At 42.2% G+C, this 27,927-nt stretch overlaps 2 protein-coding genes across 6 annotated transcripts in view; one reads left to right on the top strand and one right to left on the bottom strand.

Annotated features, from left to right (window-relative positions):
• LOC144606261 (linker for activation of T-cells family member 2-like) overlaps positions 1–8,037 on the top strand; it is a 53,976-nt gene extending 45,939 nt beyond the window's left edge. For 3 of the 4 annotated variants that reach the window (XM_078422182.1, XM_078422184.1, XM_078422181.1), the window contains 4 exons: positions 5,044–5,106; positions 5,192–5,260; positions 6,127–6,205; positions 7,359–8,037. In XM_078422182.1, coding sequence (XP_078278308.1) covers positions 5,044–5,106; positions 5,192–5,260; positions 6,127–6,203 — 209 coding nt within the window. In that variant the 3' untranslated portion in view covers positions 6,204–6,205; positions 7,359–8,037. The remainder of the gene's footprint in view (positions 1–5,043; positions 5,107–5,191; positions 5,261–6,126; positions 6,206–7,358) is intronic. The other variant, XM_078422183.1, reaches the window with a different exon arrangement.
• A 3,720-nt stretch (positions 8,038–11,757) lies between these two features.
• rfc2 (replication factor C (activator 1) 2) overlaps positions 11,758–27,927 on the bottom strand; it is a 33,104-nt gene continuing 16,934 nt past the window's right edge. For both annotated transcript variants that reach the window (XM_078422049.1, XM_078422048.1), the window contains exons 4-11: positions 27,494–27,600; positions 23,960–24,061; positions 23,348–23,448; positions 21,363–21,520; positions 19,578–19,643; positions 17,078–17,158; positions 16,042–16,155; positions 11,758–12,032 (exon numbers count right to left, since the gene is read on the bottom strand). In XM_078422049.1, the coding sequence (XP_078278175.1) occupies positions 11,922–12,032; positions 16,042–16,155; positions 17,078–17,158; positions 19,578–19,643; positions 21,363–21,520; positions 23,348–23,448; positions 23,960–24,061; positions 27,494–27,600 (840 nt within the window). In that variant the 3' untranslated portion in view covers positions 11,758–11,921. The remainder of the gene's footprint in view (positions 12,033–16,041; positions 16,156–17,077; positions 17,159–19,577; positions 19,644–21,362; positions 21,521–23,347; positions 23,449–23,959; positions 24,062–27,493; positions 27,601–27,927) is intronic.

Here is a 27,927-nt window from a genome sequence, read left to right as displayed (position 1 = left end):
AGAGACCTAATAAAATAAAGGTTTCCCCCCGCCCCACCCCCCCACCCCACCCCACACCCCCACCACACACCCCCACCACACATACACAGCCAAAAACAGAAACAAAAACCATCCCAACACCGACACAAACAAAAAAAAAAGAAAAAAAGACAACAGACTGCCAGAGAGCCGCAGCCGTTAGGCGCAGCCAACTCCTCACTGGGCGAGTGTTCTGTTTTAGCTGCAGTAAGACTCGGGAAGCTTCCTTAGCAGAGGAAGTGTGATCAAAAATACTGCTAAATGTTCTTTGGAAGAGGTCTAGATCCTGACAGACCGTGGAGCCCCGAGACCACTCCGCAGTGGCCCATGCTGCGGCTCACCCGTCAAATGGGACACAATAAATGCTACCCTGGCCTGGTCTGAGGGGAAGTGTGCAGGGTTATGCTTGAAGTGGAGATCACATTGTACAAGGAATGATCTACAATTCTCAGAGTCTCCAGAGAACTTATCTGGTGAAGCCAGGCGTAGAATCAGCGTGGGGTTCGCAGGCGTGGCCGGAACAGCAGGCGGATGGCCGGCTGAAGGTTCAACGTGAGCCAGTGGAGAAGCTGCCGAGGTTGGGTCGAGACGAGCCAGAACCTGATGGAGTTGTACAGCGAAGTGGTTAATCTGGGGCGTCACTGATGACTGGAACTCGCCTTGTCTATCGTTCAGCTCGCGCACCCCGTGACTGACTGAGCGCAGCTGCTCCTCCTGGTGCTGGATCTTAGTGCCCTGGTTGGCAAGGGCTGATTTCCAAATCTTAGAGTCGGCTGAGTCCATATTATGGCCAGTTCGTTCTATTATGCTCTGGGGCACACAGGAACTGGACTCAAACGCACGACTCACACACAAGAGTCAATTTGGAGAAAATAAAGGCGTTCTTTAATTTTCACATTAAAGAACACTGCGATTCGAACCAAAAACTCTAAACTTACTCAGCTACAAAAACATTAGTTACAAAAATTACTTACTAGCTGTACTACGACCGAGAGCACATGAATCAGAGCACATGAATCACAATACGAACTGGCACAGGACAAAGGGAGGCGTGGACTATACTTAGGCGGCACGGTAGCGCAGCGGTAGAGTTGCTGCTTTACAGCGAATGCAGCACCGGAGACTCAGGTTCGATCCTGACTACGGGTGCTGCACTGTAAGGAGTTTGTACGTTCTCCCCGTGACCTGCGTGGGTTTTCTCCGAGATCTTCGGTTTCCTCCCACACTCCAAAGACGTACAGGTATGTAGGTTAATTGGCTGGGTAAATGTAAAAATTGTCCCTAGTGGGTGTAGGATAGTGTTAATGTGCGGGGATCGCTGGGCGGCACGGACTTGGAGGGCCGATGGGCCTGTTTCCGGCTGTATATATATGATATGATATGATGACATGAGGTAAGGGCACACAGGTGGAAACAATCAAGGCGGGGCTCACAATTACAATGGCAGGAAGTCAAGGGACCTGAAATGAGAATCTAAACACAGAACATGACACAAGACTAACAGATATGACGGGACATTACACCTTGCTGTTGATCTTTGCCAGTTTAACTCTTGTCCATTTGACCAGTGCTAGTTTGACTCTTGGTCCCATAAAAGTATCAAGCCAGTGCTGCTATCTCAATACCCGGTACTTGCTCAAACCCATTTTGTTTTACTTCAGTTAGAAGCTGCCCAGTCTGAGGTTGTGCCATGGGTCAAATTCTCCTGAGCCTTGGAGACTCTCCAGAGAGCGCTGGAAAGGTTCTAATCCACAGCCTGGAGTCTGATTCCACTTACGCGCTACATTTTCTGTTTTATATCCAGGGCAGCAGCTGGACCAGCTTCAATTAGTTTCAGTGCCTCTGGACGAAGGAGAGAGGTGTAATGATCAGGGATTAGACCAGTTGTGAACATCTTGAATGGCAGGAGGGGCCGAGTGGCTTATTCTCACTCCTATTTTCTTGTGTTCCTGTATCAAATGGACACTGTCCGGACTGGTTTGTAGGCAGATAATCGTTCACTGTGAGGGCACCTATATCATCACCATCTTTACCACCACCACCACCATCATCTTAGATAGTTCCTCAGTATTGAGGGCGATTTCTTTCCACTATGGTTTTGTCAGTTCTGGGGCAGCTGATGAGCCTGTTGCATTGTGGGACTTGGTGACCTTTCTACAGATGGGGCAGGGGGTGGCGGGAGGGGCAGGTGGTGGGTAGTTTGTGCAGTGACGCGCTCCTTCAAGTTACATAGGTGCTCCCGAGACATGGCCGCTGGATTCAAAAATAACATCATGAGTGTTTTATTTTTGCTTTGAGCAACCAGAGGCGGTGAGAATGTATCAGAACATCAAAGTTCCCGGTATAAATCCAAGCATAGGCAGCAACCATCTGTCATTCAGTGCATCTCTGGCAGTTTTTGTTGTAATCTAAACAGATAATGATTAACACTGCAAACATTTTTTAAAGCACTGAATTTTCGGGGAATTATCAATTCTCAACACAGTTTTGATGTCTCCTAACTGAGAGGTAAACACCAAAATGCCCCACACATCTGTTAGTCATCCCCACTCGATGATTTACTGTGTCCTGCCATTAGATGGCGAGCTCAGCACACTGAGCCAGCTCATCCACAACAGAGGCAGTCAGTGCCCAATGGAAGAAGCACTTTAATGGCCCAAGTTGCCTTGATTCCCTCCACTACCATCCTCAACACCATTCCAGCCCGACAAAGGAGTGAAAAGACCAAAAACTTAAGAGAGATGAAGGCTCCTGGAAAAAATGAAAACCCACTCAGGGTACTAAAATGAAGGAGAATATTGCTGCTAGAAATCCGTGACCCATTCTCCCTCACCTGGGAAGAGGTGAGTTTGCCAGGGAATCTCAGGGAAGCTGCAGTCCTAACCCCTATCAAGAAAAGTCACCTGACTCTGGTAACTCCAGAGGGACCCTGTCTGCCACAGGGATCTTCCTCAACCCCTCATCCAGTGGTCAAAGAGCTGCCATCCCCACAAACTGTAGTGTGGATTCTGTCCATCTAGACCCTCAATGGACAATCTTCATCACCTAGCAAGCCCAACAGAAATGCAGAGGCATTGTCAATCATTACACAAGGCATTGTTTGATTCTCCATATGCCATCCATCCTCACAATTTGGTAGCTCTCAGAAATTTCTCCCAACGCAATGTATGCTACATAATGTCAAGGAAGCTGAGATTCAAATCATCAGGTCAACAGCAGCCCAATCCGATGGAGACTGGGACCAAGCAAATCTCCGTCTTCTCTCCAACCCTCTTAGTCAAAGAGCAGGGAAACAGGCCCTTCGGCTCAACTTTCCTGTGCCAACCAAGATGCCCCATATAAGCCAGTTCCACTTACCTGCGTTTAGCCCACTTCCCTATAACCATTGTCTTGCTGTGGCATTTTTGTGTAAGAGGTAGTGTGGAACTGGGACATTTCTACCCCAGAGGCTGCGGAGGGAAGACCACCCCGAGAAATGAAGTATGTGGCTGTCTAGGAGATTAGCATCTGTGGGGAAAGGAATGGTCCACTCTTTGGGACAAAACCCTGCATCTGACTCCCATTCCTTTCCTCCCCCCCCCCCCCCCCCCCCCGTTTCTGCTCCACCCATTGAGTTTGTCTAGCAGATTGTTTGTTACACCTGTCTGCAATTGTTTTTCCCAATTAAATTGAATGATCCCTACGGACCTGTGCCTGAACAACCTAGCACAGATTCAGCAGACTGATTTTCCCGACTTAGTGCTGGGAATGTGCTTCCCTGTTGGATTTGATGGCTGGATCACATGGGTTTTACCCATCTGTGTAGACTTTCAAGCTAAGGCAGAATTCCCAAAATACTGCTGAGCTGTTGTCACTCCAGGGATACCATGTCTGTGATGGGGCTCAGCAAGAGGACCATGGACTTCTACACAATCTGCAGCACGTGGGCTTGGGAAGCTACTTGTAGATCCTACATCAGGTTTCACCAGAGCAAGTCCAGCACTCTCATCACCTTCAGTGGAAAGAAATGGATGTGGAATGTAAAACGTACTCTGATTGTTTTGATATAATTAAATTTTGATTGTTTCCTTGGGTTTGATATTACTTCGAACAGATTTAATTTTTATTATCTTTGACTTTAAAAAGATCATTATTTTACATTCGAACAAACAATCTCTTTGGTGGCATTGAGAATCGGTAATCACTGGGAGAGCCGGTTCAACAACTTTCAAACTTGTTTGTGGGCAAAGCTCAAGTTTCATTTGGAAAAGCCCAGCCCTACACAGAGCCCCATCAGCAATTGGTTTAACGACAGGCGACTGCTAAATGCAAGCATCTTGCCAACTGGTGAAAATTGGGCAATTTACCAATTCAGGATTCCACCGACTTTCAAGAAGGCCAAACATCCTCCGGTTTTTTGGCACAAGGCTGGGGCTGTGGGCATAACTACCGGCCTTCACTGAGAAGGCCTATGCTAATAATCCACATCTCACCCTGCGGCCAAGAAACAGTGGAACAGATTTAAGATTGTTCTCAGACACAAAAAGAAAAAGAGCAGCCACACATTTTACTTGATATTGCAAATAACTTTGATCATTCTGAATGTTGGTTCTGATGTGTTTTTTAAATTTTATTTATTCATTTTTGCAGAATCTAGGCATCACCGCCAAGGATAGCATTCATTAGTTGTCCCCAATTGACACGAAAGGTCACCTACATTTTTTTATATCTGGAATCACTATTAGGGGGCAAGGATGACAGATTAGTGAACCAGATGGGTTTACAACTAACTGGTAGTTTTGCTTTATAGTCATCATTACCAATGGTTCATTTTCTTTAATTTCAAAGTATTAATTAATTTTAATTACCACATCTGTCATCGTGGGATATGAAAACAAATTCCTTGTTTTATTACTCCAGGGCACTGGATTGCACAGCAGTACATAATCACTGCATCATCATCACCAAAGTTGTTAAAGACTAGTAAGTTTTTTCAGATTGCTGTGAAATGTTTATAATGTATGCTTGTTTTCTTTTTGCTTGAAGATGATGATGATTCAAATTCGTATGAAAACGTGCAGATCAATAAAGCCGAAAGCCAGACATCTGGTAGGTGTATTATGTGGTTCCTGTGATATTCAGCATTTGATGCATTCAGGATATCTGCTTACAGCTATGCTATTTCTAATTGTAGTAGTGTCTGCAGGAAGCTATGAGAATTGTGAATACGCTGTGAAGTGGAAGACTCAGGAGAAACCTGAAGGTAAGGACCGTGTTTGTGGGCGACATGTAAAACGGCAGCATTTGCGGGATTAGGAGCAGCAGCTTGAACCGGTGGACCATGCCACGGCAACTTCAATGGACTCCGTGGACATTAAACAAACTGATTCACTGGCCGCAGACAGAGCAGTGATTAATAGACACAAATATGCTCCTTTAGGGGAAAGGACATGAGAGAGCTGTTCACTGGAAAGGTTCTAAAGGGAGACAGATTGCACAAGTCAGTCTCCCCCTCGTCTCCCACCACTGAGAAGGGAGATTAATGGGGAGAGAGCCCTGGAGAGCTTCTCAAGAATACTGATGGACATTAGTGCTCAGCTAAGAAAGAGTGGGAGAGCTGGTATGTACTACAGAAAGCATATTGTTACAGATGCACCATAGAAAGCACACTGTTGGGTTGCATCACAGCTTGGTTTGGGACCAACTCCGCCCACGACCGCAAGAAATTGCAGAGTTGAAGATGCAGCCCAGTCCATCACACAGACTAGACCTCCCACTGTTGACTCCATCTACACTTCATGCTACCTCAGGAAAGCAGCCAGCATAATCAAAGACTTGTCCCACCTCGGTCATTCCACCTTATCCCTATTCCTGTCCATCAGAAGGTAGAAAAGCTTGAAACTTCTCAAACCAAACTCAGGAATAGCTTCTTCCCCTCTCTTATCAGGCTTCTGAATGGTCCTTACATGAGCTGGGGTACTTCACGAATTATCTCAACCCCACTGTGTCTATGGAACTGACGCACTAGAATGCTGAGAACTATATTCTGCACTCTGTATCTTCCCCATTGCCCTATTCTCTCAACTAAATTATCAACAAACTGCCTAACACAATTTACTTAACTTTCAGAAATGTCAGGTGAAAATGATGATGAAGATGACGAAGAGCCTGATTATGTCAACACAGTCCCTTGCCCATCTCTGTAAAGGTAAGAAAGTTGCTCAGAATTTAACTAAATGTAGTAAAACACTGATGATCCATATTTGCCTATTGAAAGTCTGGATGGTTCAGCACCTGGCCCACAAGGTGATGTTTGTCATGCTCCCTTTTTCACCAATATGCCCGTTAGCACAACCCACGCCCCATCTAAGCTAGTCCAATTTGCTTACATTTGGCCCATATCCCTCAAAGCAGACATAGACGATGACCAAACAGCCTCCTTTGTTGGAAGAAAATATGAAATGTGGTAAAGATTGCGTGTACTTCTGAAATTCAGTACAAAAGATCTGTAGTATTTTGGAGCCTCACTTCAGAAACCGAACAAACCGAGCTGCATTGAAACGCCAGAAAACTATGCACATTGTCAGTGTCTGAAAGAGAAGACATTTGATATTTCTGATATTTTGATAATAAATCTGAGGTGAACTTTCATATCAACTCAGAATTGAACGATGACTTCCTGATTCAATATAGTAAAAGGGCACCTACAATGTGTTATTATAGCACTGTATAATTTTCTATAATAGTATCTATGATATAGAAATTCTGCAAGCCAATTCAGAAGCATCAGAAAAAAAGAATATTCAGCCACAGGAGATTCTAGCTACCTGTTCCACTCTGCCTGACTTACTGAGTATTTATGACACGTTTTGAAAATGAAAATCCAGATTTCTGGCATCCACAGATTTTCCTTTGCTTTTGAAAGGAAATACCAGGAATAGGCCAAAAGACTGACAAGCCAAGCCTTGACTGGGAGATGGAGAAACAGGCAAGGTTAATGAGAGAATACCAAAGGATAAACCTTTAGTTTGAAGCCAGAGCTGTAGTTAGTCCGGATCGTAGGTTTAAGCTTGCTTTAATAAGGCAAAAATTGCAAGCTCAAACTCACCAGATTCAGTTTCACACTCCCTTAAAGCTCACTGGGTTCATTTGAAAATTCATAACTAAATGAAATAAGTGTTTGCGCGTTAAGAGTAATATCACTGGTCCAGAAAATCCAGCACCACCCAAAGTCCCAAAGGTGCCAGATTATCAGAGTTATACTGTATTTAGAGTTTAGTAATTATTAATTTGATATAAGCATGTTTATAAATGAGCAAGTCGACACACTGAACAATTAACCACATTATTTCATTCTGCAGACATGAAAAAAAACAATATTCCGCAGATGATGGCAACTATTGTCCTATGCATTCAGCTGAACCATTTGAGTAGAAAGCTATTCTGCAAACCTCTGGAGAACTCCTTGCAACTACTCAATACAGAGCTCTTTTGTGTTTTAATTCTGCTAAGAATACTTTCAAGTCTCAAATGTCACGGACATGGAGCTGCCAGGTTTCCATTAATTTATTACTGCAAGATAATCCTATTCAAACAGTTTCCCAGACAAACTGATATTCTACTGCATATAACATGGTTTCCTCCAAACTGGAAGATTTCAGTGCTGTCTGTCTGCACCTTCTGCATTCCATTCAGTTGTCCGAGACCTCATCCAAATCACATGGATTACTAGTAAAGAAAACATTTATGACGGAAGTCCGTTCATATTGTGATTGCTCCAAAAGACTAGCCATCATTTTTCTGTTTAGGGTTGTTATTATAGTATTTTAAATTATTGTATCTATTGTCAAGTTTAACATTTATGTACATTCAAAGCCAAACTTTCAATAGATTTAAAGTTTCTGAATGCTGATAAAAATGATTTCAATTTTGTGTTAAACTATGCTTTATAGTAAGTCATTCGATATATCAGTATAACCCTTTGTTCCCCAAAATCATCTGCAATTCACGTTTCATGTAATTCAAATATTTTAAGCTATTATGGACCAGTAAAAAAATCTGTTTTTATCGAACCCTTGTCATGTTAATCTTTGTTCACAACTTCAAACAATATATCAAGATCTTTTCCTGTTTGGGTGACTTGGTGGTGGTCCATCCATGGGGTGGGTTAAATGAATGGTCTACCTTTCAAACTTATGATGTTTCTTTGACACTCAAGGAGCTAACTTTGAGTGGCTTTTATGTCAAGCTTCCTTCCATCTATATCAGAACTGGCCACTTTTGCCTGTCATCTATGGAATTTGGAGACTGGTTTGGTTGGACAATGATGTTGAAGGTGGAGCTAGTTAAAAAGAGTCTGATGTAAGTGTCCTTGTTGACCAGATGTTCCAGCGATGAGTGTAGGGCCCAGTAAATGGTGTCTGTCTTGTACCTGTTGTGTAGGTAGGTGAACTGCAGTGGATGAAGGCTGTCTGGAGTTGATATGCGCCATGACAAACTGCGCAAAGAACTTCATAATGGTGGATGACAGAGCCACTGGACAGTTGACATTAAGGCACGCTGCCTTGCTTTTCTTTGGCACTGGAATGACATTGGTCTTCAGAAAGAAGGTGGGAACCTCAGAACGGAATAGAGAGGTTAAAGATGTCCGTGAATACACCTGCCAGCTGGTCTGCACAGGTCCTGAGGACGTGGACATGGATTCCATCGGGCCAGTTGCTTTCTGTGGCTTCACTCTCAGGAAGAGGCAGTGGGGGTGGACGACATTAATCCACTGATTTCCTGTTGAAAGTGAGCGTGAAATGCATTGAGCTTGTCGGAGAGGGTTGCATTGTTTTCCAGCAGTACTGACCGACTTTACTTTGTAGCCCGTTATAGCATGCAAGCCATGTCCCGCAGTCCTGATATCAGCAACACATAACTTGTACAAATCAGCACAAAATGCACCCGTTAGATTAATGCATTAGTTTCTCTCTATCGGCAATACAACCTTTATTCTACCCATCTTGCCATCAACTTTTCTTCCACTGAAAATTTTTCAGTTTCCTCTTTTCCAGTTTCTTTTTGCAGTTTTGGTCCCGACACCTGTTTCGCTTTCCGTAAATGCTGCCTGATCTGCTGTATATTCCCGGCATTTTCTGATTTTATTTCCTACCAGACCAAGTGGACCGATTGGGCCTAAACCTCTCCTGCATTGGGCAGCACCCTCTCCTCCCCTTCCACCCCTTCTCCTCCCAACCCCTCTTATCCTCCCCCCTCCACCCCTTCTCCTCCCAACCCCCCTTATTCTCCCTCCTCCCCCCTCGGAGATAGATATAAACTTTAAAATGTGAATAACTATAAAAATATAACACCGATTTCAATGAAACTTCTTCCATTAGCACCAAAAGGACGACGGTGAGTAAGGTGGGTCTAAAATTGTTGCGCTATCGTGTACCGTTTTGGCTACAGTTCAGGAACAAACAAACAAGAGTTTTGGTAAATAGAAGGTTTTCAGCATCCCTATTTTTTTTTAGATTTTTACTTAAGCAGTCTGTTTGGGGGAGTGTTTCAAGAGAGAGTTAGATTTAGCTCTTGGGGCTAAAGGAATCAAGGGATATGGGGAAAAAGCAGGAGTGGGGTTCTGATTTTAGATGATCAGCCATGATCAGATTGAATGGTGGTGCTGGCTCGAAGGGCCAATTTTTCTACGTTTCTGAGTACAGTGATCTTGGAACAGATCATTCAGGTACAATATATGGCACACACCATTTGGATCGCGGGAGGCTGCCTTTTTTTTCTTCACCACTGCATTTGGGTGTGGCTGCTCAGATTGAGTGTGGCTGTCACTGTCATGAAAATCCCTCCTCCACCCTCTCTGCTAACTAAATTTCTCTCTTCCGCAGTTCTTTGATCGGAGATATTAACTGTTTCTCTTTCTACCAAAGCTGCCCGACGTTGTGAATGTTTTGGCCATTTTCTAGTTATCTTTTAGGTTTCCAGCGTCCATCTTATTTTTAATTTTCATTATTGCATGTGCTTGTACATGTTTCCCACATTCGTCCTAGATTGGCTGCTTTTCTCCAGAACTGTTCATCTGCTCGTGTCGACAGACATGTTAAAGTAAATCCCGTGAGTATCTGAATAATTAATATTGTGACAGTACAAAGAACATCTTTAACATATTTACTGGTTAAAAAACCTATCAGCACATGCTTCTTTCCACAGAGATTGGTCATGACTGTGAGGACATGCAATCGAGCATGCAGATTTGCCAGGAGTTTAAGAGGCCTCAAGGGGCACTGAATTACACAAGAGGCCCTTTTCAAGCTGTAATTGAAATCAGGTCCTTAGAAGTAAACAAAAGCAATGATACGTGGAAATCTGCCAAGTGAATTCTTGCTAATTCATTGTTAATTACCCAAAATCAACATGAACTTAATTTCATGAAGAGCTGGATTGGTAAAGAAATAGTCATAAGCAATTGTCTGCAATAAATCTTATTAGCCAAGGAATCAGAATTTTAGCACTCGACTAAGAAACTAACAGATTAGAACCCATTCATGAAATAGGTCAGGATCTCCTATTAAAACAAGCAGACTGTAACCTGGATTCAACCCCCGACGTTCCATTGTTTCATATCCACACCTTGTGGCTTCTCTTATTACCGCAACGGAAATGAATGCATGCAAATTAAAAACGCCTCCATTTGGGCTGTCCTTTGGGATCAATGATGATGTGCTTCTACTCCAGTTTTGTGAGTTTAAAGGTAGCTGATTAAAAACTTCAGGCACTTCCACAGATGGGGCAAGAGGTGCCTGATCAGGCGAGCGGGTGGGTCGTTAGATGACCCGCTGGTACACACCTGCTGTTTATTGGTTACTGCATTCTCCTGATGCATGGCCTGGGGGTTCTCCACACAATCCTGAATGCTCCTTCTCCCCTTCGAGTGGTCATAGGCTAGTATTTCCCAGGAATCAACAGGGATTTTGAACTCCTTCTCTGAGCACAACCTTGAATCTGATGTTTTGACTAAATGATAATCTTTTCTCATTATGGTGCTTGGAATACAGAGCCTGTTTTGAGATTTTGGTGTTGGTCGTGCAAACAATGTGGTCTGAGTGGTGTAGTCACCAAGTGTACCGAGGGCCTGAATGCCCGGGATGTTAGCCTGGGCCAGAAACTGACATTGGTCACTCATTCCTCTTGTGAATTTGGTGTGTCTCTCCAGCATCTTGAGGCCCTGAAGCATTTATAAGGGCCAGGATCAATGCTACATGGTAGTCCATAGCTTTTGTACCAGCTTTGAGATCTTGACATCCTGTAATATGGAAAGTGGTGCATGGATTCTTAGGAAATATCATGAATCTTTATTGTCAGATGGCAGTGCAGCGCCACAGGGGCAAGTTGGTTGAGGAGCATTACCTTCCAGATTGACTGCAAGGCCCATCCTCTTATCCACTTCAGTAAGCTCGACCTCCAAGCTTGTGCTAACGAGAGCATCATTTGCAGACTGCAGCGCGACTACCGAGGCTCGCATGACCTTTAAAACCAATACACTCTGATTTACATCTTCTATGCCTTAACCCACAAATGCAGATCCTATCTATGTTGAAACATCAAATGCAAGACTGCAGTGTTAGAACTGCAACCACTGCCTCAAGTAGAAAAAAGTAGCGATCTTCAAACATTTTGCAAAAATGAATGTCAAGTAGTACCTTGGTCTGAAAATGTTTCCAAAATCAACTCAACCATACCAATTTGGTAAACATTGATTGTTCCATTTATTACGTTTTTTTAAAAAAGTTCCAGAAAAAGCTAGGAGCCGATCTACACAACCTTGAAAATACAGGAAAGTGATCGTGTGCATCTAGTGACAGTCTATGCATTCATTTCACATACAAGCCTTTATAAACAAAAGCAATCTGGAGATAATGACTCATGGATCAACTTGCAGGTGGAGTTGCAGTCTTTTGACAAAGTCGAGCGAGTAACCCTGCCATTTGTAGCAAGGAATTCACTCCTTCTGCAATCCTCATGTGAGTGTACCCAATCTCCTACAGGAAGAAAAAAAGAAGTATTTACATTGTTATTTATTTTTAAATTATCATTTGTTTGAATGTTGCCTGAACCAGCATCTGCAGTTTCTGCTTTCTTCATTCATTTGTCAGCTGGCTAGTTACATTTTAGTTGCAAAGGCCAATCTCCATTGTTTTTTTGGGTTTCTAATTAGGCATTACATAACAAACTGGAACAGCTTTTATCTGTTTTCAATAGGCATTGAAGTCAGAAGCGATTAAATCATAATTTAGATGTGTTATGTTGAGAATTTGTAGATAAATGAAGAACGTGCTCCAAAAATACATTTTAATGGAAGGAGAATAAAAAAATATACAAGCTACTAGAAATGTGAAAAGTCAGAGTCAAAAACATGTATACAAAATGATTGGCAAATCAACTAATGGGAAATGAACATTGTGCCATTTATGAGGTAAAAGCTCTTGCTAGCTAAAATTATTCGAAGGTTTTTGCTTCAGTTTTAAAAGAAGGTAAGAGTGGGGCCAGAGCCTCTCACCGACATGGGAAAAATCACTGTCTCACGGTGCCAGAGACCGACCGGGCCTCAATTCTGCCCAAGATCGGTATCTATGTAGAGTTTGCATCTTCTCCCTGTGTCCATTCCTAACTGTCGCTAATCTGAGAGGTTTGTTGGCCATTTCAGAGGACATTTAAAAGATAACCACATGGGTGGACCTGGACTCACATGAAAGCCAGACTGGGTAAAGATGGCAAGTTTCCTTTCCTGCAGATTAGTGAATTTAGGAGTTTGGCATATTATGCCACTGCTGCGGCTTTGTGTAGCTGTGCCTTTTGAAAATAAAACTTAAATACTGGAGCCACGTCATGATGGGGTTTGCACTCATAACTCTGGATTCATAGAAACATAGATAGAAACATAGAAAATAGGTGCAGGAGTAGGCCATTCGGCCCTTCGAGCCTGCACCGCCATTCAATATGATCATGGCTGATCATCCAGCTCAGTAGCCTGTACCTGCCTTCTCTCCATACCCCCTGATCCCTTTAGCAAAAAGGGCCACATCTAACTCCCTCTTAAATATAGCCAATGAACTGGCCTCAACTACCTTCTGTGGCAGAGAATTCCACAGACTCACCACTCTCTGTGTGAAGAAATGTTTTCTCATCTCGGTCCTAAAAGACTTCCCCCTTATCCTTAAGCTGTGACCCCTGGTTCTGGACTCCCCCAACATCGGGAACAATCTTCCCGCATCTAGCCTCTCCAACCCCTTAAGAATTTTATATGTTTCTATAAGATCCCCCCTCAGTCTTCTAAATTCCAGCGCGTACAAGCCCAGTCTATCCAGTCTTTCCTCATATGCAAGTCCCGCCATCCCAGGGATTAATCTGGTGAACCTTCTCTGTACTCCCTCTAAGGCAAGAACGTCTTTCCTCAGGTTAGGAGACCAAAACTGCACACAATACTCCAGGTGCGGTCTCACCAAGGCCCTGTACAACTGCAGCAGAACCTCCCTGCTCCTAAACTCAAATCCTCTTGCTATGAATGCCAACATACCATTCGCTTTCTTCACTGCCTGCTGCACCTGCATGCTTGCTTTCAATGACTGGTGCACCATGACACCCAGGTCACGTTGCATCTCCCCTTCTCCCAATCGGTCACCATTCAGGTAATACTCTGCTTTCCTGTTCTTGCCGCCAAAGTGGATCTCACATTTATCCACATTATATTGCATCTGCCATGCATTTGCCCACTCGCCTAATCTATCCAAGTCACTCTGCAGCCTCCTAGCATCCTCCTCGCAGCTAACACTGCCACCCAGCTTCGTGTCATCCGCAAACTTAGAGATGTTGCATTCAATTCCCTCGTCCAAATCATTAATATACACTGTAAATAACTGGGGTCCCAGCACTGAGCCTTGCGGTACCCCACTAGTCACTGCCTGCCATTCCGAAAAGGACCCGTTTATTCCTACTCTTTGCTTCCTGTCCGCCAACCAATTTTCTATCCACCTCAAAACTGAACCCTCAATACCGTGTGCTTTAAGTTTGTACACCAATCTCCTATGTGGGACCTTGTCGAAGGCTTTCTGAAAGTCCAGATACAACACATCGACTGGTTCTCCCTTATCCAATCTACTAGTTACATCCTCGAAAAATTCTATAAGATTCGTCAGACATGATTTGCCTTTGGTAAATCCATGCTGACTTTGTCCGATGATTTCACCACTTTCCAAATGTGATGCTATCACATCTTTAATAACGGACTCTAGCATTTTCCCCACTACCGATGTTAGGCTAACTGGTCTATAATTCCCCGTTTTCTCTCTCCCTCCCTTTTTAAAAAGTGGGGTTACATTAGCTACCCTCCAGTCCTCAGGAACTACTCCAGAATCTAAAGAGTTTTGAAAAATTATCACTAATGCATCCACTATTCCTGAGGCTACTTCCTTAAGCACTCTGGGATGCAGCCTATCTGGCCCTGGGGATTTATCTGCCTTTAATCCATTTAATTTACATAACACCACTTCCCGACTAACCTGGATTTCCCTCAGTTCCTCCATCTCATTAGACCACCGGTCCCCCGCTATTTCCGGCAGACGGTTTATGTCTTCCTTAGTGAAGACAGAACCAAAGTATTTGTTCAATTGGTCTGCCATCTCCTTGTTCCCTATGATCAATTCACCTGTTTCCGACTGCAAGGGACCTACATTTGCCTTAACTAATCTTTTTCTCTTGACATATCTATAAAAGCTTTTGCAGTCTGTTTTTATGTTCCTTGCCAGTTTTCCCTCATAGTCTATTTTCCCTTTCCTAATTAAGCCCTTTGTCCTCCTCTGCTGGACTCTGAATTTCTCCCAGTCCTCTGGTATGCTACTTTTTCTGGCTAATCTGTATGCTTCATCTTTTGTTTTAATACTATCCTTGATTTCCCTTGTTAGCCACGGATGCACTACCTTTCCTGGTTTGTTCTTTTGCCAAACTGGGATGAACACTTGTTGTAGTTCATCCATGCGACCTTTAAATGCCTTCCATTGCATGTCCACCGTCAACCCTTTCAGCATCAATCGCCAGTCTATCTTGGACAATTCACGCCTCATACCCTCAAAGTTACCTTTCTTTAAGTTCAGAACACTTGTTTCTGAATCGACTTTGTCACTCTCCATCCTAATGAAGAACTCTACCATATTATGATCACTCTTGCCCAAGGGGCCTCGCACAACAAGATTGCTAACTAACCCTTCCTCATTACTCAATACCCAGTCTAGAATGGCCTGTTCTCTCGTTGGTTCCTCGACATGTTGGTTTAGAAAACCATCTCTCAAACATTCCAAGAAATCCTCTTCCTCAGCACCCCTGCCAGTTTGGTTCACCCAATCTATATGTAGATTGAAGTCACCCATTATAACTGCTGCACCTTAAGTGCATGCATTTCTAATTTCCTGCTTGATGCCATCCCCAACCTCACTACTGCTGTTAGGTGGCCTGTACACAACTCCCACTAGCGTTTTCTGCCCCTTAGTGTTTCGTAGCTCTACCCATATCGATTCCACTTCCTCCAAGCTAATGTCCTTCCTTTCCACTGCTTTAATCTCCTCTCTAACCAGTAACGCTACCCCACCTCCTTTTCCTTTCTGTCTATCCCGCCTGAATATAGAATATCCCTGGATGTTGAGCTCCCAGCCTTGGTCACCCTGGAGCCATGTCTCCGTAATCCCAACTATATCATAATCATTAATAACTATCTCCACATTTAATTCATCCACCTTAATCCAGACCTCACAATTAATGGTCTAGCAATGTAACCACTGCTCCACCACAGTACACAAAACACTGTACACCTTACTATGTGTTCAAGTCTTGGCGTGTAGTCAAATCCCAAAACTCCAGCCAAGATTACAATTTAGCAAGTCAAGATCACTATTACACAGTGATTTTCTCAGGTTTATTATCTTAAAAATCAATGGTTACCACTTATTTTAAAGTATTTCCAATTGGAAAACCTGGGTTTAACACTTGAGCACGTCTTACCTTTATAAATTCCAGTTTCAGGTACTCCTGCATCTGGAACGTTTTACAGACTCTGAAAATATTGCCAATGATGTCCTCAGGAGAATAGCCCAATTTCCAAAGATGAGCAACAACCTAACAATGACAATAACAGATGTAGAAAGAGATTATCAGGAAAGACCGATAAAAACCCTCAATTGTGCAATGCCAGCAATCACAGGGGATAAAACAAACATTTCTTAGATGGCTAAATAAAGAAATAGATTAACACAAAAAGTTACTTGCAGCCTGAACAGAGGGAATACTATTTAGAGAGAGGACAGTGACACTATTTTGGAGACTTTAAAACAAGCAAAAGATTAAAGAGAGCTAAGTACAGAGAACTGTATTTTTCCCTGTACATTTTCCCAAAGCTCAACACTTCACACTTGCATGGGTTAAACTGTTTTCCCATTGATTCCGTAGCTGAACTATATCCCACTCTCAATAAACTGGGATAGATCCCATCAGGCCCAAGGGATTTATCCAACTTAATGTTCTTCAAGAGCCCCACACCACTTCCTTCTTGATCTCAAACTGCCCTAGCATATTATTATTCCTCTCAATGTTCTATGTTCCATCTCACTATCCTCTACGTCCTTCTCTTTGGTGAATGCAGAAGCAAAGTGCTCGTTTAGTACTTCACCTACATTTTCTCACTCCAAACATAAATTCCCTCCTTTATCCTTGAGCAGGCCTATCTTCTCCCTGGTTACCCTCATGTTTTAAATGTACCTATAAAAAGCCTTGGGATTATCTGATTCTCCAATGAAATTTCACGGCTCCCGTTGGCTCTTTTAATTGGCTTCTTGAGTTCTTTCCTGCTAACTTTATACTTCTCAAAGGTTGTGTTTGATTTCATTTTTCTAAACCGTACAAACGCTTCCTTTTTATTTTTGTCCAAGTTTACAACCCCTTTGGTCGTTCAATTCCATTACCTTACCATCCTTATCCTTTCTCCTTACTGGTACATGTTAAATTTGATTGAATTTGGACAATGATCCTCTGTACAACCTACCTTATATGCTTCATCAATGTTTGCATTAACACAGTGCTGAATCATTTCTTTTACCAGGAGAGGATGAGGTTCATCGCACACCTATTGGGAAAAAACAATGCATTAGAAGAAATAACAACAGAAACAAGAAAATCAATGTTGGATATATTTAGTGTTTTTTTCCTGTAATGTTTCTACTGGTTAGCAGTTGAGAGGGAGCTTGATCAAAATATACAAGCTCCTCAGGTTATACCAATGCAGTGGGGATATTTGTGCTAGTGGGACAACCACTGGCTGTGATGCATTTTGACATTGAGAAACCCTTTGATGAAGTCCCATGTTGGTTGTTAGAAAACATATTTAAAGCACATAGGATTTAGGGCAATATTCTGGCATGGATCAAATTATTTAACTGATTTGAAATAGTTGGATAATATAATGAGTTAAATTAATTAGAATATAATATCTTCGTCCATATTCTAAGATATTAGTGCTTGGGCCACAGCTATTTTCAATGTGAAGAAATGATTTGGATGAGGAAACTGAATAAAATATTTTCCAATCTGTATACAAAAGGAACTACAGATGCTGGTTTACAAAAAAACAAAGTGCTGGCGTAACTCAGTAGGTCAGGCAGCCTCTCTGGACATTAGTTTAGTTTCGAGATACAGCGCGGAAACAGGCTCTTCGGCCCATCGAGTCTGCACTGATTAGCGATCCCCGCACAATAACACTATCCGAAACACACTCGGAACTATTTTACATATGTACCTAGTCAATTAGCCCACAAACCTGCACGTCTTTGGAAAGTGGGAGGAAACCAGAGATCCAAAAAAAACCCATGCAGGTCATGGGCAGAACGTATACACTCCGTACAGATAGCACCCGTAGTCAGGATCGAACCCGGGTCTCTGACACCTAAAAGGCAGAAACTCTACCGTTGCACCACCATGCCGCTCCATGGAACATCAGACTAAAGAAGGATCCCAACCCTAAATATCACCTATCCATGTTCTTCAGTGATGCTGCCTGAGCTGCTATGGTACTCCAGGACCATGTGTCTTTCTTTGCCCGGAAAGTATTAAGTGGATATCGGTTAGGAGAATTTTGGATTAGTGGATGGTTGGACAAAGGCCAGAGATGAAAAGACAAAAAGTGTGAGACAACAAGATAAGAATAGAAGAGCAGAAAGGTGTTTGTAAGTAAGTTACCTAAAATTGAAGAATTCAACATTCATACCCACGAGTAGTAAGCTACCCAAGCAGAATATGAGGTACTGTTTCTCCGGTTAGCATGTGGCCTCACTCTGGCAATGGAGGCAGCCCAGGAGAGTAAGGTCAGTATAGGAATGGGAAGGGGAGTTAAATGGTTAGCAACCGGGAGATCCAACAAGCCTTGGCGGACTGAGCATAAATGTTCAGAGAAATGGTCGCCTAGTCTACGCTTGGTCTATTTGAATGCAGTAGATGAAGTAAGGAGGTGCATGTGAACCTCTGTCTCACCTGGAAGGGCTGCTGGGCTCCAGTGGATGCAAGAGAGGTGTCGGGAAAGGTGTTGCATTTTCTGTGGTTGCAAAGGAAAGTACCTGGGGAGGGGGTGGTTTGGGTGGGAATGGATGAGTGAAGCTGCAGAGGGCACAGTCTCTGTGGAAAGCAGAAAGGGGTCGTGATTGAAAGATGTGACCGGTGTTGGGATCACGTTGAAGATGGCGGAAATGTCGGCAAATTATATTTTGAATAATTTCTAAATTGGTTGACAATAAAACCTTTGAGATAGCAAGATGCAAGGAAGTTGCAAAGCAACTTAAACAAATTGAATAAGTAGGCAAATACATGTAGTATAACATGGATAAATCCACATTGGTAGGAAAAACACGAGTAGATTGGTAACTGTTTATGCAGAAATGGATCCAAGTATCCTTATAAGCCAAGTCACTGACAGCAAATATGCAGGTGAAGGCGGTGAATGGTAGATTGGCATCATTGCAGAAGGTTTAAAGCGAGGAGCTCTTACTACACCATGCAGGGCTTTAGTGCGACCTCACCTGGTGTATTACGTGCAGTTTTGGTCTCTGTGCCCAAGAAAGAATAAACTTGCTGTAAATGTTGTGAGACAAACGTTAACCAGACCGATTCCTGTGATACACGGACTGTCAAATGATGAACAATTGGGTCAACTAAACTGATCTATGATATCTGTTAGAAAATAGAAGAACGAGGGGAGATCCCATTAAAACATACAAAATTTAAAAGGCTTGACTGACTGGGGAAGAATGATATTGCCCTTAGCTGGGGGCATATCAACAGCCTAGAAAATGGGGCAAGATCTTTCGGACTTAGATGACAAGATATTTCTTCACACAGAAGACAGTGACCCTATGGAAATCTCTACCACAGAAGGAGTAAGATAAATTTCTGAACACAAATGGACGTGAGGGATTTGTTCAAATGCAAGTTCAGGGGATGTAAAAGATGCTGCACAAATCCTACGCTTTCTTTCTACAAGAATCGATTGCACTTACCTTGAAAACATTGTCACTGTTCACAAACTCAAATCCTGAATGCGTTGACTGCAAGTTGTTCAAAGCCTGTTAAGTTTTATAAATAAATAACATATTAGCCGCTGAGTATTTACAATATGCTTTTCAATGTTATTTCTCTGATATTCATTTAATATTTCACTCCGCATAAAAAAATGCATTGCAATCTTCACAGGTTCCATTTCAATTGGCGATAAACTAGGGAAGTAAAGAGAAATATCTTCAAATGGCATTGGTTTATTGTTGGCACATGTATGAGATAGTAATAAACTTTGTTTTGCATGCTATCCAGGCAAATCATACCACACACGAGTACATCAGGCAGTGCAAAAAACGGAGTAAGCAGGCTGTAGAATATAATTTGCATCGTCTGACCGACAGAAGAGGGGAAAAGAGTGAATGACTGAGATGTGAGTGGTCTTTGATTATGTTGGCTGCTTTTCCAAGATAGGTTGTAGTATAAATGCAGTCTATGTGTGGTGAGAGTGGGGAGGCTGGTTTATATGATGGACAAGGCTGCATTCACAACACTGTGATATTGCTGCCATTCTTGCGCAGAGCAGATGCCATACCAAGCTTTGATGCATCCTGTTAGGATGCTTTCTATGCTGCATCTGTGCAACTTGGTGAGAGTCATTGTAGACATGCGTCCTTTTTAATCAGATGTTCCAGGAATGAGTGCAGGATTGACTTCTTTGCCACAGTTCTCTCTCTACGATGGCAATGGTGTACTTCTTTAGGATGGCTGTGAGCCTTAAATGTGGACTAGGTTACTGACTGAAAGCAGTCATGTAGGAGCGCATCTGTTTCCTCAGACCAGCCCTGGATCCTCACGCTTCCGTTTCTGCTTGTGTAAGCATGGAGGAGGAGTCCAGCTTGATGATCAGATTTTCCAAAATGCATGCGAGCGTGGTTGTTTCCCAACGATCGAGGGTTTTTGGGCTTTGAGTCGGACAGAAGACATGTTGATAGTATATTGGTAACACCCTCTTGAGGTTGCCCTAATTGAAGTTCCTGGCTTTGATGAATAAGACTTCAGGGTATTTCATTTCAAGACTAAGTTTCTATGAGCCTATGCTCAGTTACTTTTGTCAACATTAATCTTATTAAAACTGTGAAATTACAACCTTAGATATGTCTGCAACACCATAACTCACTATTGCACGATGCTGTATAAAACTACTGTGCTCAAATCAATATTTACCAAATCTCCCAATACCTGACATAGCACAGTACTAAATTCTGTTTGATTAATACTCCTGTAAAGTAAATTGGAATCTTTTACTGTGTTAAAAGGTATTTGTATAATAAAAGCAATACAAGTCCAAAAATAATAGCTTTTATTGTACAAATACCTTTTAACAAACATCGGTACAGTGGCACAGTGATAGAGTTGCTGCCTTACAGCACCAGAGACCTGGGTTCGATCCTAACTATCGGTGATGTCTGTACGGAGTTTGTACGTTCCCCGTGACCGCGTGGGTTTTGTGCAGGTGCTCCGTTTTCCTCCCACATTCCAAAGACGTGCAGGTTTGTAGGTTAAATTTGGCTTTGGTAAAAAATGTAAATTGTCCCTAGTCCAAAGAATAGTGCTAGTGTATGGAGATCGCTGGTCGGAGCGGACTCGGTGAGCCGAAGGGCCTGTTTCTGTGCTGTATCTCGAAACTAAACTAAACCACACCACATCTACCTTGCTAGTATATATTGCTAAACAGGATCTTACAATCAATATCCTCATTCTCACGTCACATTTAACTGTGCTTTTACCTGTCTCATGTCTCCTTGTGCTGTGAAGATGACAGCTTCTAGTCCATCATCTGTGTATTGGACATTCTCCTTCTCAACCACCTGCATTAGTCGTGCAAGGACCTGGGCATCAGTAAGCTTTGTGTAACGTAGAACAGCACAACGAGACTGGATAGGTTCTGTTAATACATCAAAGAAATAAAGTAAGCTCATCACCTATTACAACAGAAAACAATTACAATCCGCTGCATTGAATCCACTCTCACAAAGCCATGGTCATATTTTCCTCTTATATTAGCTTAAAAAATATTCTGGTAATTTGTTGGAATGGCCAGGGGTGATAGGGAATTGGTCATATCAGTAAGAATCTTTTGTCACCGAATAGACAGCAATTTGCCTTTATTTGACGTATCTCATCAACCAGCATTCTCTGTAATCACGTTAGTATTAGCTTAATACTAAATTTTAGCAAGTTGGCAATCACAATGAAACTGAATACAGTGCAAAGAAAACAAGACAAATCTTTAAGAAATTTAAGATAAAATAACATTTGTCTGATGATTCATCTCAAGTGCACAGAATGTACATAATTAACCACATTCAAGTGAGTGTAAGGCGTTGTACTTTGGTATGTTAAATCAGGGCAGGACTTGCACAGTAAATGGGAGCGCCCTGGAGACTTCTGGAGAAATCTGGGAGCACGGGTGCATGGTTGTCTAAAAGTGTCGAGTAAAATGGATAGTGTGGTGAAGAAGGCATGCTTGCCTTCGAGAAGGGTATCGAGTACAAACGGTACAACACCACCACGATGCAGCTGTACAAGTCGTAGGTGAGACCATACTTGGGTATTGTGTGCAGTTCTGATCATGCAGCTATAGGAAGGAAGCCGATAAGTTGGAAAAGGTGCAAAATAAATTAACCAAGATGTTACCTGGGCTTGCAGGCTTGAGTTAGAGGGAGAGGTTGAACAGGCTGGGATATTTTTCCTCGGCGCATAGGAGGCTGAGGGTGACTTTATTGAGGTGCACAAGATAATGAGGGACATGAATAAAGGATGACTTGAATACTTTCAATTATGACTTTTAAAAGACTCTTGAACAAATACTTGGATATCAAGGGTTTAGAGAGCTACGGACCAAATGCAGGTAAATGTGACTTGACGAGTGTGCTAACTTGGTCGGCATGTACATACATGATGGACGTAGACCCTGTTTCCGTGTTATACAGCTCGATGACTTTGAGTGCTAAATACATAGTGTTGTATAAGATTAGCATGATACAAATATAAAATGGGGGGGGGGAAAACAGACGTTTAAAAAATTATTTAATTATATGTCAACTGGTAAAGGCACCCTCTTTCACTTTTCTCATTGTAAACAAAAAATTCTTCAAGCTCACTGCTATCGTCTGCCAACCTCGCATGATGCAATCGATCCTGGCTAGGATCCAATCTGAACATTCTACGAAAATAACTGCTGGACTGATTCATCTCGTGGTGGAGAGTATCTAGTTCAGGAAATGGTGAGTGACTAAAAATAAGCCAGGTGACACAGCTGAATAAATTATAAGATCAGCTCTAGAAGTGGATACACTTGTATAATTTACCACCCTACATTGTTGCTATCATATTTTAAGCAATTACTTAAAACTACTAATTTCTTGTTAAATGCAAGACAAAAAAAAAAGCTCAGGTAAAGGCAGGTGGGCAAGCTTATCCAATGGGCCTTCAATCTGCCAGAGGACAAGCCCACAGCCCAGAACAGAACCTGCTTTTCAAACTCTTATCTTTTCAATCATTTCACAACACTCTGCTGACTGACTTACTTTTATATGATAAATATATAAACTGGCAAGGACATAACATTGCTTTTTAAAATCCCTGATTAAAACTAAATGAAATTCTTTCCATAAAAAAAATGGGCAATATATCCAGAAACACAATAACAGCCAATTTAATTTCTCCTGGAAATGCCTTTAGTAACAGATAATTCCATTCACAAACCTACCTATGATTTTATCTGAAGCATTGCATGCCAGTGCAAAACGTGTGGTTTTAGAGTAAATCTCCATTGTCCTCCTTAGGGCTTGTTGGGCTCCATCTGTCATACTGCAAATCATATAGAGAACTTAATATAGCATGAATATATTCTCCTCATCTCATATTCAGTTCCTGCCTATCTGCAAGAACAATGAGACAAATACTTCTGGAGAGAGATTTAGTGTTCAGATACAGCACTGGTTATTCAAATGCGAGTTATTTAAATATGCTGATGACTGCTTCACTCAAAGCACATTTATTTTGCTGTTAATTATGGTTGTACTGCCAGCAGTAAGACTAGCTACTGTGCCACCATGACGCACACAGCATCCCAATGACGTAAACAAGGTGTCTTTAAAGTGTCAAGAACTACGACTAGCATTGCAGGATTACTTTCTAAACCCAGTTTTTTAAACATTTATTTTTACTTAACTCATCAAGGCTTTAAATGCTGTCATAAACACAATTGTAAGAGCAATAAGAACATGACTCCAATTTCCATGCCCAGGTATGGCTGCTACCTCACTTATACCACAAAGCAAGACATAGCATTTTACATTAAATACATGAATTCTCCCACCTGTCTGCTTCATCCAGGATGATGATCTTGTGGCGACCTTTTGGTAATGTAACCTTCTGCTGGGCAAACATTTTAATTTTGTTTCTAACCACATCAATACCTCTGTAATAAATGCAAGTCACAATTAGGTTAAGTCAACACATATCAAGTATTTGAAATATATTTGACATGAAGCATCAAAAACAATTACAAGTATTTAGCAACATGGAAGATCCAATCTCGAATTTTGCTAAGGGAAGCTGCTGTAGAAAAATGCTAAAATTCACACTTATTCAACAAAGGTAGCTTTTTTGAGATTGTATCCTCTGGAACAGATAACCAGTGTAACCAGTGAATATGGTAAACATGTTAGTCCTCTGAAACGAGAGGTCACAAATTCCTCACGATCTCTGGACATACTAGATATTTTTCCTGAATTTTATGCATTGATTTACAGTTAGTATGGGGGATCTGAACAATCACTGAAATTTTCTGTTTTTTATAGCTTTCTCTGGAAAAAATATTAACCACACTTACAGGGCAGGGCATAAGATTACACTATCCAGTGTTGACAACATCAAAAAGCTTTTCCTGACTCAATTGTGTTTGTACGGATGAATACCCATTCAATACTAGAATGTCAGTAATATATCAATGTATAATTTTTGGTTGGTGTCAAAAGTGTTCAGGTTCATGCCAATGTCTACTGCCAAGTAGGCAATCTCGGTTGACAATTCAGTGCAGCTCTGCTCTGCTGCACTAAGTACCATCTTTCTGATGAGATCCAAATAAAAGCATCACCTACTGTTCTAGCCATAAAAGATTGGACAGTAGCATTTGGAAAATGTAGATGAACTTTGCCAACATTCCAGGCAACATCACACAAAGTAGATTATCTGGTTATGCTTCTTGTTGTTCGAATACGTCATCAGTATGCAAAAATGAGAGGTGTAGGAAAGAACTGCAGATGCTGGTTTAAATCGAAGGAAGACACAAAATGCTGGAGTAACTCAGTGGGTCAGGCAGCATCTTTCTCTGGAAAGAAGGAATGGGTGACGTTTCAGGTTGAGACCCTTCTTCAGACTGATGTCAGGGGAGGGGGCGGGACAAAGATAAAATGTAGTTGGAGGCAGGAAGACAGTTGGGAGAACTGGGAAAAGTGAGCGAATGGAGAGGGAAAGCAAGGGCTATCTGAAGTTAGAGAAGTCAATGTTCCTACCACTGGGGTGTAAACTACCCAAGCGAAATATGAGGTGCTATTCCTCCAATTTGCACTGGGCCTCACTCTGCCAATGGAGGAGGCCCAGGACAAAAGGGTCAGATTGGGAATGGGAGGGCGAGTTGAAGTGCTGAACCACCGGGAGATCAGGTAGGTTAAGACAGACTGAGCGGAGGTGTTCAGCGAAACGATCGCCGAGCCTGTACTTGGTCTCGCCGATGTAGAGAAGTTGACACCTGGAACAGCGGTTACAGTAGATGAGGTTGGAGGTGGTGCAAGTGAACCTCTGCCTCACCTGGAAAGACTGCTTGGGTCCTTGGATGGAGTCAAGGGGGGAGGTAAAGGGACAGATGTTGCATCTCCTGCGAAAAGGGGAAAGTACCTGGGGAGGGGCTAGTTTGGGTGGAAGGGACGAGTTGACCAGGGAGTTTCGGAGGGAACGGTCTCTGCGGAAAGCAGAAAGGGGTGGAGAGGAGAAGACGTGGCCAGTAGTGCGATCCCGTTGGAGGTGGCGAAAATGTTGGGAGAATTATATGCTGTATGGGACCCTGATGGGGAGGAAGGCGAGGACAAGGGGGACTCTGTCCTTGTTACGAATGGGGGGAGGGGGAGCAAGAGCGGAGCTGCAGGATATCGAGGAGACCTTAGTGCGAGCCTCATCTATAATGGAAGAGGGGAACCCCTGTTTCATAAAGAATGAGGACCTCTCCGATGCCCTGGTATGGAACACCTCATCCTGGGCGCAGATGCGGCGTAGACGGAGGAATTTGGACTAGGGGATAGAGTCTTGCAAAAATGAGATCGGTATTTTAACCGTTACAAAACATCAAATGTCTATCACATCAGCAAATGAAATGGACCACACAAATAAGATATTTTTCATTTTAGTTTGCAATGTTTTCTATATTGGTCGATGCCATTCAGTCCATTGAGATATTCAAGCTCTTGGAGAAATCCCAAAAAATCCCATCCCTCCATTTATTTCCCCAAATCTATTCATTCTCACACGTCCGTTGATGCCTCTGATTCTTCCACCAGCCTTCTACACTGTTTTTACAATAGCCAATTAACTTGCCAACCAGCACTTCTTAGGGATGTGCGAGGAAACTGGTGCATCCAGGGGAACCTCATGCAGTCACAGAGACAACGTGCAAACTCCAAATACAGTCGAACCGCACCAGTAGTCAAAAGTGAGCTCAAGTCACTGGAGCTGAGACTTCAGCACCACCAGCAGTACCACTCTCTTCATTACACGTTGTGAGAACGTTTCAGAGCAGCCAATAAAGTTGATTTCATTACCACCCACCGCAGCACAAATGCACAGAGTGTACTTGTTCAGAGTTGTAAAATCCATTGTTCATTTCAAATGTAAATGTTGAACAGCAAGAGACATTAGTTGCACAAGGAAAGCTGTTTTGAATATATTCATTTCCACATTTAAGAATGATTTTGGCAGTACAACGCCATCGTCATTGTACCAACCATCAGACTAACTACAACAAAGTAAGATGAGGAATTAACACAAAAAGACGAGTGAGCAGCAAATCTAGACCATAGATTGAAACTTTCCAAACAACATTTAATGCTCCTTATTAAAAATGCTTCCTTTGATTTCTCTTCATAGCACCTTCCGAAGGCCAGCAGCTTTTGAGACTACAGTTAATTAACAGTATTTGTATCATTTTGTCGCAGTTATAAATACACAAGGCATCAGCAAAATATCTGGATTTGATGAAATGCATTAGATCTTTATTGATTCAATCTTTCATATTTAGCAAATTAAATTATATAAAGCCAGATTTCAGTGTGTCTGCTTCTGAAAAGACGGTAAGTTGTGAAAAATACTAATATGTAAACAAAGCAATTTTTAAAAAATGATGGAGGCACCATCAGTTACAAGGCGAGTGCTAAGCCTGAAACACAAGCAAAGGTCTATCCCTGAAACACAAGCAAATACTTATAACATTTTCTGCATTTGATTTCTGGACAGTATCAGAGCCTTGTTTGTGATGGTTTACTATACATAAATTGGCTGCTACATCTCCTTCATTAGAGCAGTGACTACATTTCACAAGAACTTCATTGGCTATAAAGCACTTCAGTATTCCCCAAAGGGATCATGAGCTAACTAGTTAAATGCTAGTTTCACTTTCCACCCCTTTTACCAATAATGCTAAAGACAACCAATGATAAGACATCAGAATGTCTTTTATTTAATTTCCTTTACCTATCTTTACTCTGTGGTCTCAGCCAGATGTGTAGGAGTATCTGCCTGATCTGATTTACTGTCAGCAGTGGACATCGTCCAATATCAAAACAAAATACAGGAATCTCACCGGTCATTTGAAGCATTGAGTTCAAGAACAGCATCCTTTAATGCAGGACCCAAAAGTGCTCGAGCCAAGCACAAGATGCTGGTTGTTTTTCCAGTCCCAGGGGGGCCCTGGATAAAGATACATATAAATGATTAACAATTGAATGCAAGCAAGAAATTAAACAGTTTACTTAAAACAAAGTCATTTACACCACTGAAGCCAAGAGAAAGCACATTCAGCAACAACCACTTCTCTTAATAAATATTAAAATGTTAGTTGCAAATGTCAGTTAAAAATGTTAGTTGCAAGACAAACATGGTCATGATTTAGATATGGCAGCATAGTGTTCAAGTTAGTGACATGTCACTGCAGGGGCTTGGTCCAATAATTGATTTACAAGTTTAAATTCTGCAGTAATTGCCAGGAAAGGTAATGGATCTGAAGTAAACAGATCT

The sequence above is a fragment of the Rhinoraja longicauda genome, chromosome 26, assembly GCF_053455715.1.
Source record: "Rhinoraja longicauda isolate Sanriku21f chromosome 26, sRhiLon1.1, whole genome shotgun sequence".
In the NCBI taxonomy this organism is placed as follows: domain Eukaryota; kingdom Metazoa; phylum Chordata; class Chondrichthyes; order Rajiformes; family Arhynchobatidae; genus Rhinoraja; species Rhinoraja longicauda.
This window is presented reverse-complemented; position numbering and strand designations above follow the sequence as displayed.